The following is a 22144-nucleotide window of genomic DNA, read 5'->3' as shown; positions in this document are numbered from 1 at the left end:
GGGTCCGTGGACTCATGAGGTTGTCTCAATACCCGTACACATCCATCTGCACGATACAATTTGAAACGAGACTCGTCCAGCCAGGGAACATATTTTCAATCAACAACAGTCCAATGTCGGTGTTGACGGGCCCAAGCGAGGGGTACAGCGGTGTGTCGTGCAGTCGTCAAGGGCACACGAGTGGGCCTTCAGCTCCAAAAGCCCATATCGATGGTGTTTCGTTGAATGGTTTGCATGCTGACACTTGTTGCTGGCCCAGCTTTGAAATCTGCTGCAATTTGTGGAAGGATTGCACTTCTGTCACATTGAACAATTCTCTTGAGTCGTCAATGGTCCCGTCCTTGCAGGATCTTTTTGCGGCCGCAGCGATGTTGGAGATTTAATGTTATACTCGATTCCCGATATTCATGGTATACTCATGAAATGGTCATATGGGAAAACGACCCTGAAAATTGTGGATTTGATGCTAATATTGATAGTTTATAATGACTGTCAGCTTTGTTGTACTGCCACCTTTGCCACTTGCCCCAAGTACCGTATTGACCCAATTATAAGATGAGGTTTCCTCCCAAATTTGTAATTTGAAAAATACGGAGTTGTCTTATATTTGAAGATTAAACTACTGCTGCCGAGATCAACATTTTGACATTGTTTAAGAGATTAATATAGTGTCATCTTACGTTCCAAGAAGCAGCTTTGGCTATTGAGGTTTTACAAATTTATTTTGAAGAATTCCAGAGGGTAGAGCCTATCAAACAATACTTGCATGTGAATAGGCCCGAGGATTATCAATATGCCAAAGCACTCGATATAATATCGACCTTGCACAATCACTTGATGTTTGACGTGTGGTACTAGTGCAAGAGATGGATAAGTGAGAAACTATGAACTAGCCTCTACAACAGTATAAAGCTCTGCTTAAAAACAGACAATTTTGTGAAACACAAGATGAAATAGTATTAAATTCTATTAACGTGAGCAAACTTTCGTTGAATTTGAACTGGTTTTCAGTAAAAGTTCCCATATATGTTCGGATGTGGTATACATACATTTAAGCCTATTTTAAGTAAAGGTAACATTCAAAGGCTGAAATTTTGTTTTTCATCATTCAGAACCCAAGTCAGTATTTCATTTGGTTATGAGACCTTAATGATTTCCTGAGTGTGTTCCTAATGAAAAATTTGGTCACTGTTCTCATATTAGAATTCCAAGGAAAAACGTTTCCGGCTTTTAATCAGCTTTAGGCCAAGATAGTGACATTCAGATGAAAGGGGAAAGAAAATTAATCTAGAATTAAATGTCTAACATACGAAATAAATCACATTAAACTTAAAGCAGTTGTCATCACAAGAATAAATTACAGTGGAAAGACCCATTGTGAAGATAATACCAATCGATGTCACTAGATTGAGGAACGAATGAAAGTTCGATAATTGAACTGAATCAACATTGCGATCTTTTATTTATGTACTAGTTGTTGTTGTTACATATGACATGCACCCTAGAAGATATTACTGTTTGTGTTCCTATGTTGCTCAAGCACAGCACTGCAGATGTTGGAGGAGAACAGTGACACCAGGGGAGTGTTGATTTTGTTGTGCTGTCAGCCATGAGAATCTATACTTCATACTTTGGCTCTTTATGGATTTCTACCTTGTTTAGACTGCAATTTGCGTGAATCCATCTGCAGTACAGTCGAACTGTCTTTAGAACTGGTCAAATACTCATTTCCTGCAGAATATGCTAAAAGTCTAGATTGGGGCCATTGGTGTACTTAAGCATTTCGTGCATTAATGTTGTCGATGCTCACTGCTAGATAGGATGAGAAAAATAAAGGATGTGTCAGTTTACGGTTCTACACAGCCAGTGCAAGAGCAGCAAGCAGATGATACGCATGGAAGAAAGAGACATTGCAGCATTCTCATGTCAGTATAGAAACGAAATCCGCAATGTATTCAGGAAAAGAAGGGAAAAAAAGAAAAGAAAGCAGCTGTGATCTCAGGTCTCAGTGTATTCACAACCTCAGAAATCTCAATATATTCAGAAGAAACAGCCAAATACACTCCTGGAAATTGAAATAAGAACACCGTGAATTCATTGTCCCAGGAAGGGGAAACTTTATTGACACATTCCTGGGGTCAGATACATCACATGATCACACTGACAGAACCACAGGCACATAGACACAGGCAACAGAGCATGCACAATGTCGGCACTAGTACAGTGTATATCCACCTTTCGCAGCAATGCAGGCTGCTATTCTCCCATGGAGACGATCGAAGAGATGCTGGATGTAGTCCTGTGGAACGGCTTGCCATGCCATTTCCACCTGGCGCCTCAGTTGGACCAGCGTTCGTGCTGGACATGCAGACCGCGTGAGACGACGCTTCATCCAGTCCCAAACATGCTCAATGGGGGACAGATCCGGAGATCTTGCTGGCCAGGGTAGTTGACTTACACCTTCTAGAGCACGTTGGGTGGCACGGGATACATGTGGACGTGCATTGTCCTGTTGGAACAGCAAGTTCCCTTGCCGGTCTAGGAATGGTAGAACGATGGGTTCGATGACGGTTTGGATGTACCGTGCACTATTCAGTGACCCCTCAACGATCAAGTGGTGTACGGCCAGTGTAGGAGATCGCTCCCCACACCATGATGCCGGGTGTTGGCCCTGTGTGCCTCGGTCGAATGCAGTCCTGATTGTGGCGCTCACCTGCACGGCACCAAACACGCATACGACCATCATTGGCACCAAGGCAGAAGCGACTCTCATCGCTGAAGACGACACGTCTCCATTCGTCCCTCCATTCACGCCTGTCGCGACACCACTGGAGGCGGGCTGCACGATGTTGGGGCGTGAGCGGAAGACGGCCTAATGGTGTGCGGGACCGTAGCCCAGCTTCATGGAGACGGTTGCGAATGGTCCTCGCCGATACCCCAGGAGCAACAGTGTCCCTAATTTGCTGGGAAGTGGCGGTGCGGTCCCCTACGGCACTGCGTAGGATCCTACGGTCTTGGCGTGCATCCGTGCGTCGCTGCGGTCCGGTCCCAGGTCGACGGACACGTGCACCTTCCACCGACCACTGGCGACAACATCGATGTACTGTGGAGACCTCACGCCCCACGTGTTGAGCAATTCGGCGGTACGTCCACCCGGCCTCCCGCATGCCCACTATACGCCCTCGCTCAAAGTCCGTCAACTGCACATACGGTTCACATCCACGCTGTCGCGGCATGCTACCAGTGTTAAAGATTGCGATGGAGCTCCGTATGCCACGGCAAACTGGCTGACACTGACAGCGGCGGTGCACAAATGCTGCGCAGCTAGCACCATTCGACGTCCAACAACGCGGTTCCCGGTGTGTCTGCTGTGCCGTGCGTGTGATCATTGCTTGTACAGCCCTCTCGCAGTGTCCGGAGCAAGTATGCTGGGTCTGACACACCGGTGTCAATGTGTTCTTTTTTCCATTTCCAGGAGTGTATTTTCAGTATATCCATTGGGGACAACCAACTGCGACTGTGATTTAAACTGGCATTTATTTGGTAATAAATATGCAATCAGTCCCTTTTTATGATTTATTCAACCATGAACACCAAGTGTAGCTACATATTGTTTTTATTTGTGTACATAGTGTAATAATACATGTTATAAGAAGCAGTCTGATGGGAATATCACAAGGCAGTGCACTGTAAGTACCTAAAACATAAAGAAACTTTCGGATTCGCAAATGTTTCATCGCCGATTACCAGATTTCCATAATTTCTGCCAGATACACCAGCACTGCATCTAGCTACACTTGGTCCACAAGATCATGTTTCGGTAACACCTCCATCTGAAGATGAGCGTGCAGTGGTTCAAAAACATGTTCATGGTTGAATAAACCATAAAAATGCGACTGGTTGTGTATTTATTACCAAATAAATGCCATCCGAATATTTGCGACAATGAAGATGTAAGTTTCATAGCTATCCTAGTAGGATGATGATTAAAAATTGAGAGGTACCACGTTCAACAGGTTATATAAGCCAAAAGGCTGATGAAAATAAAAATAAATATAAAGAATTTCCTTCTGTTTATTTTACTTCTCCGTGTATTACCAAAATGTAGACAATATTGTGAAAAGGACTGTTGCTACTCACCATATAGTGCAGATGCGTGTCGCAGGTAGGCACAACAAAAAGACTGTCACAAATATAGCTTTCAGCCAGTAAGGCCATTGTCAGAATAAACTGCAAACACACTCATACACACTTACGCAAATGCAGCTCACACACACGACTACTGTCTCAGGCAACTGGACTACAGTGCAAGCAGCAGCAGCGGCGCATGATGGGAGTGGCGACTGGTTGGAGGTAAAAAGGAGGCTGAGGTGGGAAGGGGGAGGGATAGTAGGGTAGGCATGGCGGGCAGTGACGTGCTGTTGGAAAGCGCAGAGTGACGAGCTGGAAAAAGGGTAGGGCAGCTACGTGTAGTCAGAAGGTTAGAGGGAGCGGAGGGGGGGAGATACCTGAAAAGGAGAGAAATATAATGGCTGTTGCAATGGAGGCATGAGGGCTGTATAGTGCTGGAATGGGAACAGGGAGGGGGCTGGATGGGAGAGGTCAATGGCTAAAAGAGGTTGAGGCCAGGTGGGTTATTGGAACATAGGCTATATTGCAGGAAAAGTTCCCACCTGCGCAATTCAGAAAAGCTGGTGTTGTTGGGAAGGGTCCGTATGGCACAGGCTATGAAGCAGTAATTGAAATGAAGGATGTCACATTTGGCGGCGTGCTCAGCAACAGAGTGGTCCACTTGTTTCTTGGCCACAGTTTGTCAGTGGCCATTCATGCGGACAGACAGCTTGTTGGTTGTCATGCCCACATAGAATGCAGCGCAGTGGCTGCAGCTTAGCTTGTAGATCACATGACTGGTTTCACTGGTAGCCCTGCCTTTGATGGTATAGGTGATGTTTGTGGTCAGACTGGAGTAGGTGGTGGTGGGAGGCTGTATGTGACAGGTCTTGCATCTAGGTCTATTACAGGTGTATGAGCCATGGGGTAAAGGGTTGGGAACAAGGATTGTGTATGGATGGACGAGTATATTGTGTAGGTTCAGTGGATGGCGGAATACCACTGTGAGAGGAGTGGGAAGGATAGTGGCCAGGATATTCCTCATTTCAGGGCACCACGAGAGGTAGTCAGCCCTGGCGGAGAATGTAATTCAGTTGCTCCAGTCGTGGGTGGTACTGAGTTGCAAGGGGAACACTGCTCTGTGGCTGGACAGTGGGGCTTTTTGAGGTGGTGGGAGATTGGAATGATAAGGTGTGGGAGATTTGTTTGTACAAGGTTGTAGCAGATCAGTCACGTTGCAAGAAACCGGACAGAACCACTTTGAAATTCACCTGTTGAGCAATCAGCAGCTACACTCACGTATTGCTGATGCGGTAATGCTACTGAACTGCGCGTCTTCGATTTGGCCGACCAGTAGGGAGATTTTGAAGCGATCAAGTGGGGGTGGAACCACGGCCAGCCGTTGGGAGCGGACATGCCGTCCGGTCTCTTCTGCTGGCAGCTTCCGACCTGACCAGACGTTCTCCTCTCCTGCTCTCTTGGGCGGCAGCCGATTCATTTTCGGCAGCTTCTCAGGCCTGCCTTTGCTTTTTATGGCATTAAACATCCATGCACTGAAAATACATTTGATTTTTCACCTCAACGGGTGCCTACAGCTTTCCCCTCCTGCCCAATCCTGACATGTTAACAACATTATTGCAGAATTATATATCATGTGTTATGCATTATTTCTATTAGAAGTAATACTCGCATAAGAAAAACATCTACTAGAAATCTGATGACGGATGCAATCATTGTAATCCATACAAAGGATGTGCCCCTCACATATTTAAAAAAAAACTTACTCCCATGTAGGATTCGAACTGTGATCTATTTTAAGAGTGTTGCTGACACTACACAATGCCACAAAGGTGCGGTGCGATGACGTCTTCACTGATCTGGATATACACTGACCTAACTGCTATGACCTTTCCCAGCAGCTCATATTTACGTGGCCCCCAAATAGATTGTTGTCGCTTCCCATATCATTAGCCCTAAATAACTCCATTATTTTCATCAAAACTTGTTTGCAAAACATTTCACCAACTTGCATTTTGACAATTATTTTTCAAAGTTAATGGAACATTTCATCTCATAATTCTATGTATTTGATTTTGCAATTTTACTGTATGCTTTAATATATATTTCACTTCAATATGCAAATTTGTTAAACAAATTAAGAAATCAAACCAAGAGGTTAGTACCGAGAAGTGCCCACTTAAAAGCATATACTCAGAAGTGGCAAATTTTTTTATCATAACTGTCATTTAATACATAAATTCTTGTTACTCCGTGGACAAAATAATGCACTTAAGCAAAAGGAGAAATTACAAACAAAACAAAATTCATGTAAAATTAATACTAGAGATAATGAATACAGTAACAAGACAAAAATATAAAATGAAAGAATGGAAGGAATAAAGTAGAAGTTAATACATAAAGATAATTAAAATAACATGAAAAAAATTCCAAATGACAAAAGAATGATAAGACAGAATGAGAACATATGAAAAAGTTAATATAAAGATTAAAATGATGTGGCAAAGGAGTAGGAAATAAAAAGTTAAATTTAAACCAAATAATTGAATAATAGTAACGATCAAAATCAGTTCAATAAAGGTTTAAAAATAAAAAATTTAAATCTCTTGATTTGATTGGACCCCACAATCTTTTGCATATAATGTCCTGAGTTATTTCTATTCTTTTGACAGAAACTTAAAATTCCAAGTATACTTGGGCGATTTAAGAACAAACCTCTGAAATAATAAAAACTTGCTTATATCCATTTCAGCACTGATAGATAAGTGTTTGGGTGCCAAAGAGCATCCAGTCCGACACTTGTAACCTGCCTGTCGTATTTGGTTGAGGTTCTTTCCACTAGACATCATCTTTACTGTATGCAGCTTTGGATAATCGACAACAAAATGCACACTTGTTTAGGCAGTGCTTTTAAAAAATGATGGCTATAGTGAACTGGAGTTAGGCATCGAATTTAGCACCTAGTAAAGAAAAGAAGAATGTGATGTTACTTTATTAGAGACAGAATATAATATATATATTTCGTATGGCTAATAGAATACAGCAGTAAGTAAGTAGTAACACAAACAACGTATAAAAACAATGAATGGTCAATGTTACAGGCAACAAACAATTATTAGATCTAAAAAAGGAAGTAAAACACAAAATTACATAGAAATTATAGTAATAGTATCTAGTAATAGGTTTTTCAGAAGGAGAAAGTAGACCAGACTCATGGTTGTATGTCCAAGTCCCTCAGCCAGCCAGAAGCATCTCCCTCCAGGAGGTGCAGCTCCTGCATTGTGCCAGGGAATCTCCTCGTAGGGCAGTCTGTTGCGATATGATGTAGAGTTTGTGGATTCCCACAGTCGCAGTTGGGTGAGTCAGTCTGTCCCCATTTGTGCTTCCAGTAATTACATCTACCATAGCCTGTTCGGATACGATTTAAAGTTGTCCAAGATTTTCTGGGAAGACCGAAGCCCTCGGGCCGTATGGTTGGGTCTGAGACTAAGTTAAGGTGATCAGGGTTAGACATATCCCATTCCAGACGCCAGGCTTCGTCGATATCATAATTGTCCTCGATCAGCTGTTGCCCTAATCTCCATGATGGCTTACGGGACTTGAGCCTGTGGCTGCGATTCTTGCAGTCTTCGTGTAAGGGTAGGACATGGTTGTTAGCGCACTTTTGCCATTCCCTTTTCAGTGCAGATCTTTGCCTTAGATGAGGTGGGGCTATGTTAGCCAGTACCGGGAGCCATTGGTGGGGCGTCGATTTAATAGTGCCTGAGATGAGCCTCATGGTGTCGTTTAGCTGGGTGTCCACCGTTGCTGTATGGGTGCTGTTTAGCCAGACCAGAGTGCAGTATTCAGCCACCGAATATACTAGTGCAAGAGCAGATGTTCTGAGAACTGTGGCGCTTGCTCCCCAGCTACTTCCAGTGAGTTTGTGTAGGACATTATTTCTGGTTTTGATTTTTGCTGCGCATTTGTATAAGTGCTCCTTGTACGTCAGAGATCGGTCCAATGTAATTCCCAGATACTTTGGGAGGGGATTGTAGTTAAGCATCTGGCCTCTGAACTCTACGTGGGGTGCATAGTTTGTCTGTCTGTTGTTGAGGTGGAAACAGGAGACTTGGGTTTTAGAAGTATTAGGTCTGAGCCTCCATGTTTCGAAATATTCATCAATTTTGATAAGGTCTTCCTCGATGATTCTTTCGGAATTGTGGAAGTCTTGATGTTGATATGTGAGAGCAATATCGTCTGCATAGATGAACTTCTTAGAAGATGTCTCTGGTAGGTCTAATGTATATATATTAAATAGTAATGGAGCTAGCACGGATCCTTGGGGCAGGCCATCATTTAACCTATATTTCTTGCTTATCTCTCCATCTAGGTGTACTTCAAAAAACCTATTTGAAAGCATATTGTTGATTAGGGTAGCCGTTTTCTTGCAAGGAATAATGTGTTGGAGTTTAAGAATCATTGCCTCCCTCCACACTGTGTCATATGCTGACGATAGATCTATGAACACGGCGACTGTCTTTTTCTTCCTTTGAAATCCACTCTCAATATGCGTGGTAAGAGATAATACTTGATCACAGCAGCTCCGACCGGGTCTAAATCCGGCTTGTTCAATAGGAATGAAATTCTCAGTAATGGGTTTTATTCTGTTGAGAATAAGTCTCTCCAATAGTTTGTAACATACACTTAGAAGAGCTATAGGTCTATAGTCCTCTGGGAGCTTTCATCTTTGCCAGGCTTAAGAATGGCGATGATCTTGGTTTGTTTAAATAGTGGTGGTAGTGTTTCCGATCGTTGGATGTCATTGTAAAACTGAGTTAGCCACAGTAGAGCTCGAGGTCCTAGGTGCCGTAAGAACTCGGGGTAGACCTCATCTAAACCAGCCGCTCTACCCATTTTCATTTCTTTCAGTGCTTCTGTGATCTCTAGGATGGTAAAGGTTTTTGAGAAATTGTTGTCGGGTGTGGATTGTCGGAGCTTGGTTCTCAGTTCTTTCTTTACTTTCATAGTCTTATCCTGGTTGCTGCGTGGTGTTTTTCTCGTAAGGTTGACTGTTCCGCTTGCTACCTCTTTGGGGTGTATGTTGCCACCCATACAGGTTTTAATGGAGCTTTCACCTAGGTTTTTAAGACGGCACCAGGCTTTCTTGCTGGAGTGCTTGAAGTCCATATTTTTCATGAGAGTGTGCCACTTTTCTTGTCTTGCTGAGTCCAGGCATTGGAGAAGCTCGTCCCCCATTTCAGGTTCGTTGTTTTGCGAATATGCATTATATAGGCCTATGCATTCTTGGCTCCAGCCGGGAATATAAGTTTTCCTGAAGCCTCTGGGAATGTGTTTTTGGCAATGGCTAGGAGTAATCCCACAAAGCTGTTGTAGTTCTTCGATGCGGGTGGGATCCATTGGATGTTGTGGTCCATCTCGGCGGTAAAGGCTTCCCAGTTGGCTTTGCCAAAATTCCATCGAGGTTTAGGTGTAGATCTCACTATTGGAATCTGTATACCGACATGTAGCAGGACGGGCCTGTGCTGGCTACGAGGAAAATCAGGCAAGATCTGTTTATTGCAGCGTAATGGTAGCTTTTTGGCGTCTCTGGAAACAAAGCACAGATCGGGGTTGTAGTCTGTTTTTCATCTAGCAGATCAAGGATCAAGAAGACGTCTTCTATGTCCGCCCATTTCATTACTCCCTCCCCATCCTCATTAGTGTTGTTATATCCCCACTGGGTACTGTTGCTGTTGAAATCACCCATTATCACTGTAGGATGTTGTATGTTGGAAATAGCAGAGTCATTCCATGACTGAGTTGGGGATTTGTAGAGGTTGATGACTTAAATATCAGCAATTTTTGTTCTTATGACGTAGGCGCTTGGGTCAGTGTGTGTTTTTATATTGTGGACCTGGTCAGTGTTGTTTTTAAAGTAGGTGGCAGTGCCATAGTTAGCGTGGTAAGTTGCTGCAGCAAGGGAATAGCCTGGAAGTTTGCATCTATTTTTCAACTGCTTTTCGTCGGCGCAATGTGTTTCCTGGAGCAAGACAGCATCCAAGGATGGTTGTCCAGGACTTTAATTAGGTAGTCAGATTTAGCTCTGCTCATTCCTTCTACGTTGAGTTGTAGGATTTTAAGGACATCTCCAATGTCCTTGGTCAACGGGTTCTGAGAGGAACCGTTGTTTCGGGTATTCGCGTTCATGTCTGTGCTGATTCTGTAAAGCTGGGAAATCCTCACAGGTCCAGCAGCCAGATTTGTAGATTATTTAGCCGTGATAAAAAATCACGTTGCCCAGGATGCACCACGGGGAGGCTAGTCTACATTGCACCCCACAGAACATAATGAAAGTTTGTCAGTTGACTGGCAAGTGCTCGCCAGTGATACGAAATAAAAACTTCCACTGTGCTCCGCACAGCCCCTCAAAGATATCTGTTCACAGAAAATCATTGTGAAATACATGGTGTGATTTCATAGTGACACATAAACAAAAAAAAAAAATAATAATAAAAAAAAAAAATAATGTTCAGATTTCAGGATATTTGGGTTGGTCTGTTGCACGAGTTTACTTGAGTTTTATTAATAGTGATCTTCAAAAATTTGTAACGCTTCATTTTGAGCTTTAAAAAGCTATCTTTATCTTTATTTGTCTATATATAATGTCATTCATTTTTTTGGAACATAACTTGGGGAAAAAATCGGTATGTTGGGGATTAACGCACACACTATGCAGCCACTTTGGGTCACACTATCAGCTTTGCTGTATTAATACAAAATGTTGGTAAATGTCATTAATATGACATTGCGTCAGTTGTAGGAGTATAAATATTGGTGTCATCAGTTCTCTGGCACAAAGCGAGAACTGAAAACCGAGAAATGACGTTGGTTCTTGTGAACAATGAGGACTTGTCATAATGGAGAACTTTGCAGTTGTCGGTTCTCTGTTTGCCTGTCACAACATTATGGGGTTCTGGTATGACTCCTATGACACCAGAAGGGATTAGCAGTCCCTTTGATGGTGTGTCCACTCTTTACAAGATAAAGATGTAGGCTGGCTGTACTGCAAGAGAGAAGCTGGGTTTGTTTCCCAGCTCCACTCCTTCCCCTTGGGCAGCTGAAGTTTTAGTTAGTTTGCACTCGTAAGCAACATTGTAATTTCCACACTCTAGTGACAAGAAAACTAAAACCACCACACTGAGTGTGTTCCTGTAAAGTGCAAAAAGTTATTTAAAATTTTTACTTCTACTCTTAAATGCCTTGTTCGTTCTACTTGTAGTTTTGTCAGGTATAGGTCACACGACTGTGAATGCTTACAAAACTGCTTATATGCTCATCATCATCAGTTATCTGCTATATTAGCAGGTCCTTTGCTTCTCCATTTTCTGCGATCCATTGCTTCCTTCTTAAGGCTGCTGTATGTTGTACCGTCCATCATGTCATCCAGTATCTGGAATCTCTTCCTTCCTCGCTTCCTTTTCCCTTCTACATAACCTTCTAAAACTGTTTTTATCAGTCCGTCATTCTTTCTTAATATATGCCCAATCCAATTTCTTTTTCTTCTCTTTATTACATCTAGTAACTGCCGTTTCTCTCCCACTCTTCTCAGTACCTCTTCATTTTTTACTCTGTCCATCCAACTTATTCCTTCCATCTTCCGCCATGTCCAGATCTCAAAAGCCTCCAGCCTTTCTCTGTCTTATGCTGCAGATCGGAAATTGGTATTCTGCTATTTGTCATCATCGAACTGTATCGGAAAAGTAAGATAATTCTGAGAAACATCTTGACTCATTCAAGATACTTCTCAACAGAAACAGTCATTTGTTGAAAGCTTAAGTGGAACCAAAAGAAGAAGACAAAGATCATTTTGAAAAAAACTGATAGAGGTTTTTGTAAAAGCAAAAATTCCATTAAAAAAGCTCATATTATACAGAAAAATCAGTATTTTCTTATCAGCCGGTCCCCCTGTGTAAAATGAATCGTAATGACATTTTATAACGAATTATTCCTAGCAAGCTGCAAATAGTTTAATTGGTAATCCTTCTTCCTTACAAGTTAGTTTTGGCTATAGTGTCTTTCTCAAGTAAACTTGTGGATGTTACAGGTGGTACGTCTACCTCAGTTTTTAAAAGTTGAACATAAATATCAGTTTACATATATAACATTATTAGAGAAGGAAAGTTGCTACTCAGCATATAGTGGAGATGCTGAGTATCATATAGGCATAAGGAAAAGACTCTCATAATTAGAGCTTTCAGCCATTAAGGCCTTTGTCAAAAACACACACACACACACACACACACACACATACACACACACACGCACACACAACTGCAGTCTCAGGCAACTGAAACCACATTGTGAGCAGCAGCACCAGTGCATGATGGGAGAAGACAGGGTGTGCCGGTGAAATGACTGCTGTGTAGAGCTGGAATGGGAACAGAGAGGAGGGCTGGATGGGTAAGAACAGTGACTAATGAAGGTTGAGGCCAGGAGGGTTACGGGAACATAGGATGTATTGCAGGGAAAGTTCCCACCTGCGCAATTCATAAAAGCTAGTGTTGGTGGGAAGGGTCCAAATGGCACAGGCTGTGAAGCAGACATCGAAATGAAGGATATCATGTGTGTCAGCATGTTCAGCAACAGGGTGGTCCACTTGTTTCTTGGCCACAGTTTGTCGGTGTCATTCATGTGGACAGACAGCTTGTTATTTGTCGTGCCTACATAGAATGCAGCATAGTGGTTGCAGCTTAGCTTGTAAATCACATGACTGTTTTCACATGTAGCCCTGCCTTTGATGGTATAGGTGATGTTTGTGGTCAGACTGGAGTAGGTGGTGGTGGGAGGATGTATGGGACAGGTCTTGCATCTAGGTCTATTACAGGTGTATGAGCCATGGGGTAAGGGGTTGGGAGCAAGGATTGTGTAAGGATGGATCAGTATATTGTGTAGGTTTGGTGGACAGCGGAATACCAGTGTAGGAGGTGTGGGAAGGATAGTGGACAGGACATTTATCATTTCAGGGCACGACAAGAGGTAATCGAAACCCTGGCAGAGAATGTAATTCAGTTGCTTCTGTCCTGGGTGGTAATAAGTTATGAGGGGAATGCTCCTTTGTGGCCGGACTGTGGGACGTTTTCAGGTTTTGGGAGATTGGAATGATAAGGCGCAGGAGATTTGTTTTTGTACAAGGTTGGGAGGATAATTACATTCAGTGAAGGCTTCAGTGAGACCCTTGGTATATTCCAAGGGGGATTGCTTGTCACTGCAGATACGGTGACCATGGGTGGCTAGGCTGTATCGAAGGGAATTCTTTGTATGGAATCAGTGGCAGCTGTTGAAGTGGAGTTATTGCTGGTGGTTAGTAGGTTTGACATGGACGGAGGTACTGATGTAGCCATCTTTGAGGTGAAGGTCAACTTCTAGGAAGCTGGCTTGTTGGGCTGAATAGGACCAGGTGAAGCAAATGGAGGAATTTGGGTAGTGTGCCCTCACCTTCTATCCATATAGCAAAGATGTCATCAGTAACTCTGAACCAGGTGAGGGGTTTAGTATTCTGGGTTTTTAGGAAGAATTCTTCTGGATGGCCCTTGAATAGGTTGGCATTGGATGGTGCTATGCGGGTGCCCACAGCCATACTCCGTATTTGTTTGTAGGTAATGCCTTTAAAAAAGAAGTAATTGTGGGTGAGGATATAATTGGTCATGGCGGTTAGGAAGGAGGTTGCTGGTTTGGAATCCATAGAGTGTTGACAAAGGTGGTGGTAAATTGCAGTAAGGTCATGGGTATTAGGAATTTTAGTATACAGGGAAGTGGCATCGATAGTGACAAGCAGGGCACCTGTGGTAAAGGGACAGGAACTGTGAAGAGTTGGTGGAGGAAACGGTTGGTATCTTTTATATAGGAGGGTATGTTCCAGGGAATATGTGGAAGGTGTTGGTCTGTGAGAGCCAAGATTCTCTCACTGGGGGCACAGTAACTGGCCACAATGGGGCATCCTGGGTGGTTATGTCTATGGACTTTAGGAAGCATGTAGAAGGTAGGGGTGTGGGGATTGGCAGGGGTAAGTAGAGATGGACTCCGGGAAGAGGTTCTGGGATGGGCGTAAGGATTTGAGTAGTGACTGGAGATCGTGCTGGATTACTGGAATGGAGCCACTGTTGCAAGGATTGTAGGTGAAAGTATCTGACAGCTGGCAGAGTCCTTCCGCCAGGTAATGCTTGTGGTTGAAAACAATAGTGGTGGAGGCTTTGTCCGCAGGTAAGATTGTAAGGTCGGGATCAGTTTTTAGATGGTGACTGCAGTTCTTTCTGCTGATGTAAGGGTGGTTTGCATGTTGAGGGATTTGGGGAATGATGGTGAGGCAAGGTTCAAGGTTACGAAATTCTGGAAAGTTAACAGAAGGTGGTTTTGGGGCAGTGGGGGTGGATCACGGTTGGATGGAGGAGTGAACTGGTGTAGGCAAAGTTCAATATTGGTCTTTGGTTGAGTCTGATTGGTAGGGTTGGTGATGGAAGAACTCAGCCAGCTCTCAGATACTTCCACCTACAAACCTTGTCACGGTGGCTCCATTCCAGTAATCCTGCAGGGTCTCCAGTCACTACTCAAATCCTTAGGCCCATCTCTGAACCTCTCCCCGGAGTCGTCCATGTCTACTCACCCGTACCACTCCCCATACTCCTACCTTGAGTTCATAGTTTTTAAACTATTAGATAATTTGTCAAACTCAGGTGATGCAACATGCAAGTGACATTGGCATCGGAGACTGATACCTGCTTTCTTTCCTTTGTTCCAGTTACCTGTGTACCTTGTTCCCAAGTCTCATAGGAATTGTAACAAATACTGTTGTTCTAGAGTTTTCATTAATTTTTAATTATCATGGTCAAAAACTTTGCCAGCTCATACTTCACCCTGACTTGCAATGTTTTATGTTAAATGTCTGTTACACCTTTTAAGTACACTGATCATATTGAAAATTACAATACCATTAAATATTCTTTATTAACATTTGAAATGTATCCCATATTGTTCAATAGTGATACAAGAAATTATTAAAGTGCAGAGCATAGAAACAATATTGCAAAACAAAAAACAGTATATACTGATACTGCAGCGCTGCAATAAACTTTCTTAGGTGCTCTGGTGAATTCTTACCATTGATTACAATAGGAAACAACAGCATGAGTTGTAAAATGCAGAAGAGACAAAATAACAATTTGTCTGTGCTACAGGGGTTGATAATATGCCGTGCCAGAAATGCTACTTATTATACAGTTGTGTGTTGTTATTAGTGACTTAGAGACAAATGATATTTTTGGTGATAAGTGTGTCGACAACATTTTAAAATGTAAAAAATCAGTGCCCACTTTTCAAAATAATGTATTTGTCAAAAGTCAATTTACTTGATGTAACTCCTGGAATTCTCCTGTCACATTTCTTGTTATAATTATGTCTGGGTGTGCAGCCATATCCTGTCGACATTCTGCACAATATTTTGACCAAGAGACATCCGGCCATCTTCAGAGCCCAGTTCCATTCATAGTATGTATAGAAAATGTGACACATGCAAAAAGTTCTGGCGTCTCTTGGCACATGCGGACGGCGATGACGTGTGGGGCAGACGGCGATGACGTGTGGGACAGCTGAGTTGTGCATGCTGCCCTTAGTGGTGGAAGTGAGAGATGATCTGATCGTTAATTGTCAAATGACCGCATCAACTCCACTGTGACTGGATAATTTTAATTATAGGATTCCAGTTTTTATCTAGTGGAAAGCCGCTGTCATGATTTATAGGATTTATCGGCGGGACTGATTTCCGCTGATTCTTTGATAACTATATCGCAGAAATTGGAAACTGGAGTTGAGTGTCCCATGGAAATACAGTGTTCTGCTACTGCTGATTTTTAACAGTTGCCGAAGATGGGTTTATCTTTCATGTTCTGTACAACGCTCCTGGACAGTTCGTGTTGTCTGGCGAATATATGCAGCAACGCAATCACAGGAAATTTTGAAAATGCACACTTCCTTCAGTTGTAAGTCTTCTTTAATGAAGCCAACCAGATCCAAGCTCTTCACTGGTGGACAGGAGATGACCTTGATGGAAGGAAACAGTTGATTTATGATCAGTGTCTTCACTGCATTGCTTCTTGTTTTAATAGTTGTTCATGGTCTAACGAGAAGCAATGCACTGAGGACATTGATAACTGTAAATGTGTCTTCTAAAATAGGCAGAGTTCTTAGGAAAAATAAAATCAAGGTTATCTTATTTCCAGCAGCAAAAAAGTTGGCTCTGGTCGGATCTGTTAAAGACAACTTAATAAAGAGGGGGCATTTACAAAATTCCATGTGAGTGTGGTGCTGCATATATAGCCAGATGACTCAAATTGTTCAGGAGTGTTGTACAGAAAAGAAAGATACACCTGTCTTTGGCAACCATTTAAGATCACGGAACACTGTATTTCTATGGGACATTCTATGGAAAAAAATAGAACAAAATTTTAGCTCCAGTTTCCAGATTTTGGGATTTGGTAATCAAATAATCAGTGGAAACCAGTCTTGCTGATAATCTTATAAATCGTGACAACGGCTTTCAACTGGATAAAAATTGGAATCCTATAAATTAAATTATCCAGTCACAGCATAATTGACAGTGTAATTTGATACTTAATGATTAGATCATTTCTCCCTTCCACCACTGAGGGCAGCACACACAACTCAACTGACCTGCACATGTAATCACCCAACACATGTGCCGAAAGACACCAGCACTTTTCACATGCGCATGATTCGGCATAAATACCATTGAATGCACCTGGACTCTTCAACAGTTGTCTACTAACATGAAGATGGCCAGACACATCAGGGCCAAAATATCATGGCAGAATGTAGGCAGCCCCTGGCATACAGGAAAGTTATTGAAGACCAATGTACTCATTCATGGGTAATGACGTTTTCTTATCAAGCTTATACATTTGTTTCACCAGAAAATTTGGATAAGTGTCTATGAAATATCATTCCAAGTTACAGCCATTTTTGTTTACTGGATAGCTGTAACCTATGTATCCATACCACAAGCTATCGCCATCCATTAAAAAATCTTTACCGAGGATTTTTATTGATATAGCTCTTACACTATTAGACAAGGAGTGTGTTGCCAAGAAGGTTAGACACTGAGAAGAAATTTCTAAGGAATCTGTATCTGGCTAAACAAATTGCACTAGTATTGTAATCAAAGTCCACAATGGTTTTTGAAGTGATTGACACAGAAACTGAAAAGAAAAAATAAGTCTTCTATAATGTACAAACACCATAATTTGGACATGTGACTCTATTTGCATGTGAGATGTATTAATTTTTGGCAGTTTTTACTGTTGGCACATCGGTACATTGTTAAACAGTTACATCGTTTGATTCTGTAAGTTTATTCACTTACCCTTCCCGAATGTGCTTAAGTTTAATTATTTGTATAATTATAAAATTGACCTTTCTGGTAAAGCCTGAATTGGCCTTAGCCAACAACGTTCTCAGTTGGGGGTAACCCAGTATCCTATAAGTGTAACAGTGGTTGGAAATATAACAGTGGATCGATGAATAATGGGTAGATACTCAAATCCATCTTGGATAAAAACCAACTGTCTTGTGTATATTGTTTCTCACTTATCTATTCCTATAACCATACCACTTTCTGGTCCCAGTTCACTGTCTTTCGTATCTCTGTTTCTCATTAATCTGTAATTTCTCTCTCATCCCTTTTCTGAAACTTGATTTTTTTTCAACTGTGCTTCTCCTACTTTAATGACTTTAAATTTAGAGTGAGATCCAAATTGTCGACAGTCTGTGATGAATAATGAATTTGGCAGAACACAACATTAAGACGAAGCTCTTACATGGTTGATACCCTGAAGAGATTTTGCAAGTGAATTTTTTTGCGAAAGTCCCACATTCACCTTCAAGAAAATGTATTAAGAAAATGTTTTATTTGCATTATTATTTATTTTTTCCATAAAGGCTCTTAATGGTTTCAAATTGGTTTGGTTTGTTACAGAAATGGATAAAAGAAAATAAAGTTTTGCAAATTGTCCTGAGGGACTCACTCCATCAACCACAGTATGTTGAGAAATTAGAAAAAATTTTAAGGTTTGTTATCAAAGAGAGAGCATTGACTTTAGAGGATCTGGACAATGTGTGGGCTGCACAAGCTGGGAAACATGAGGCTATAGTTAAAAACGTTCATGATCTCCTTGCCAAGTTAGCATGGGACTTTTCTCCGGAGCAACTGGATCACCTTTTTGTCTGTTTCCAGGTAAGTACTGTGGAGACAAATTATCCTCATGTGAAATATATAGACTCATAATACTGAACTATATTTTTTAGGTTGAGTGTATATTATAGTTAGATTACTCACCGTTACATAAATTTTCTAGTCTAGCTGGACAAATGCTAACAAGAAGCAGCGAGAGAAACTGCTGGAGTTAATTCGGCGTCTTGCTGAAGATGATAAGGATGGTGTCATGGCACATAAGGTAATTAGCTGGCTATGTGTCTATTTAAAGTTATTTTAAAGAAAGCATTTTTGTCATTATGACTAGTCATGAAGTATTGAATATATAAACATCATATAAGCTATATTTTTTGGAGAGAAACTAACTTCCTGTCAGTCTACTCAATTAGTAAAATTTCTTATTCTTGCTAGCGCTGTAATAAAACTTATAATTGTTTGAATCTGGTGTGGCTCATTGCATTTGTTTGTCATGCTTCAACTGCCACTCACTGTACCATGCAGACATTCATAAATGTCATATCTTCCACAACATCACAGCATTTCATGTAGGCTAAACCAAAGAAAATGCTACATCAGAGGACAACGTTAAGTGTTATGGTATTTGTGCTTTAATGGTGTACTTTCGACTGTTCAGAACCATTGATGGTTCCATTTTTCTGCATGATGTTTAGACGGCCAGCCCAGTATTCTTATTCAGTTGCTGTAAGCTGTTTTATATGTAGTAGATGCTTGGACTAACACTATGCTGTACATGCTTGAATGAATCCATCACATAACTATGCTGTTACAGATACCTGTTGCGCATAGTGCAGGCTCTGAAAATTCTTACATCCTAGACTGTTAAATCACAATTCGTCTATACTGCTATGTCTTTGCTAAATGACACATTTGGCAATAAAAAAATAGTTATTAAATATAACTAAGGAAGCAGAAAAGGAATGAGGATGGTGTTGACCACTTGTACCATTGGGAATCGACCAGTATTCAGTCTGTGTGGACTGGGAAAATTTGAATTGGAGCACCTTTCAGCTCCTATGGAAGCTTCTTTATAGTGTCTGCCTGCTTAGCTGGGCGGTAGCATGCTTGCCTCCCAAGCACTGGGCCGAGGTTCGACTCCCGGCCAGGTTGGAGATTTTCTCCGCTTGTGGAATGGGTGTTGTGTTGTCCTCATCATCGGCCGCAAGTCGCCCATAGTGGCACCGGCTGAACTAAGACTTGAACTTGGTGGCCAAACCCAAATGGGACCTCTCGGCCAACAATGCCACATGATCATTTCATTTATTTATTTATTTTTTCATTACATTTTTCTTTTGTAGTGACACTGCAGAGCACCACACTTTTTAAATCATTAGTTATGCTGCCCACATGATTTGCTCCTGCATTTGCACCTTTCCAAGAAAATGCTTATTGTAAGTGATTACTCTCATATTTGCATAGATAAATATTATTACAAGGACTTTACCATGTGAAATGATGATGACCAGAAGCAGTATTTTAATCATTGTGTGCTATTCTTTTTTTTTTTTTTTTTTCAGGTGCTCACACTGTTTTGGAATTTGGCACATTCTGACGATGTGCCAACAGAAATTATGGACCAAGCACTGACAGCGCATGTTAAAATTTTAGATTATAGTTGTTCGCAAGAGAGAGATGCACAGAAAACGGTGTGGCTGGACAAATGTGTTGAAGAGCTGAAAACAGGGGACAAGTGGGCATTGCCTGCATTGAAGCAGATAAGAGAAATTTGCTGTCTGTATGAACCATCACCAAATATGAATCACAGTCAGCGTGGCCATCACATGTACTATCGGTAAGTGCTTACTTTGTCGTTCAAAAGCCTTCTATTGAACTGGCTGTGTTTTCTGACTCATGTGTCTGAACTTTCCATCTGTGGTTCTAGATTTGTGAATTTTGGGGCTTATTAATGTCACTTTTAAATTATTTATTCCCATCTGCCTCTGAATATTTAAAACAATTTGCAATATCTGAGATACGTGTGGGAGATGATGTGTTTCGAAGTTTTACTTCTCCGAGAAAGTAGTATTTTGGGATTTTGAGAGCAATCTTTGATATAACACATTCATTGATTACAGCGTATCCCACGAGAATGTCCTTCCCCCTCTCCCCTCCGCTCCCCTTTCTGCTATTTATTCCCTATCTAAGTAAATAATCTTATGATGGTAGGCATAAAACATAATCCAAAATTGTACTAAATGCTTTAACTGAAAATTATTTTGAGCAATTAGTTCAGGAGCGTGTGTGAAATTCAAATGGTTGCAATTAACATACTGGACATAGTGCAAATAGTGTCTCATGACAGATGCGGCAGTTAGTGACCACAAGGTCCTTGTAGTGAAAATGAATACCATAACATCCAAATCCACTAAAAGTAAACGTAAAGTATCTCTCTCTAAAAAAGAAGATTAAATTTCAATTAATGCATTTCTAAAAAGACACTATTTCTTCTACACTAATTATGTAAGTGCCGTGCTTGCCAGATGTGGCTCAAATTCAAAGAAACAGTGTTGATAACTATCGAGAGTTTTCTATCAAGTAAATTGAGATACTGAACATATCCCTCATGGTACACAAAACAGGTCACGACATTGTTGCAGAAGCAATGTAAAAAGTATGCCAGATTGACAAGTACACCAAATCTCAAAGATTGCTGACATTTACAGATGCTCAAAACTTAGTTTGGACTGCAGTCTGAGATGCTTCCAATAGTTTTCACAACAAACGCTGTCTCGAAATATGGCAGAAAATAGAGAGAGATTCTGGTATATGTAAAGAAAATGGCAAGACACAGTCTAATACCTTCACCGAGGCTTAACTGGCAATGACTGTTGGCTGTTGACCAGTGCTACCCTCAGCACCCATTGGTTATGATTATTCAGGATCTCCTCAGTGACCTCCACCATGCTGGATGATCGGTCATCTTGCGATCCCAGGGAATGAACATGCTGACTGGTTGGCCAAGGTAGCTACCAGGGTGCTGACTTTGCAGTTGGGGGTTCCAGAATTGGACCTTCAGTCGAATCTACACCGACAATTGTTGGAGTCTTGGAATGCGGTTTGGTGTGCCCTAGTTTCTCTGAATAAACTGCAAACCATAAAGGAGACCACAGAATGTGGCAGTCTTCCCACCGTGCTTCTCATAAGGAATCTGCTACCTTCAGTCAGCTTCACATTGGCCACACTTGGCTTCTTAAAACAGGAGGCTTTGGATTCATGTTCACTAACCATTTCAAGCTTCACAAGAACCAGCATCTGATCTGCCCGATCGTAAATAGCATAGGGAGCGCCCACCACAAGTTAGCTAGACATTTGCAAAGTAAACTCAAGGAATTTTTTTTACTTTTGACAGTAATTTTTCCTTTAAGGGTAGGCAAGATCTGATTAGTAAAATGAAAGTGGTCAAACACACTCCTAGTACTAGATTGTTATCCTTTGATGATACAAGCCTGTACATGAACATCCCAATTGACGTGACACTTGAAATCATTGGAAAGAACTTATTACTGCATAAAAATTTATCTGAGAGGCAAATTACAGAACTGATAAGTTTTTTAAAGGTAATGCTCAAGTACAATTATTTTGCTTTTAACGGTAAATTGTATGTTCAATCCTTTGGCCTTGCGATGGCTAGTCTCTTATCTGGCATCACCACTGACATTTTCATTAACTCCTTTGAAGATGGCTTTTTCAAGACAGTCAGAATTAGTGAGTAAAATACAGTTTTATGCACGGTAT

At 41.5% G+C, this 22144-nt stretch overlaps 1 protein-coding gene across 1 annotated transcript in view; it reads left to right on the top strand.

The window, feature by feature from the left end:
- Positions 1-22144, top strand: part of LOC126458245 (probable ubiquitin carboxyl-terminal hydrolase FAF-X) — a 314613-nt gene that overhangs the window by 79968 nt on the left and 212501 nt on the right. The window contains exons 9-11 of the mRNA XM_050095144.1: positions 18155-18412; positions 18534-18632; positions 19927-20201. Of these exons, the coding sequence (XP_049951101.1) occupies positions 18155-18412; positions 18534-18632; positions 19927-20201 (632 nt within the window). The remainder of the gene's footprint in view (positions 1-18154; positions 18413-18533; positions 18633-19926; positions 20202-22144) is intronic.

This window comes from Schistocerca serialis, chromosome 2 (assembly GCF_023864345.2).
Source record: "Schistocerca serialis cubense isolate TAMUIC-IGC-003099 chromosome 2, iqSchSeri2.2, whole genome shotgun sequence".
Lineage (NCBI taxonomy): Eukaryota > Metazoa > Arthropoda > Insecta > Orthoptera > Acrididae > Schistocerca > Schistocerca serialis.
This window is presented reverse-complemented; position numbering and strand designations above follow the sequence as displayed.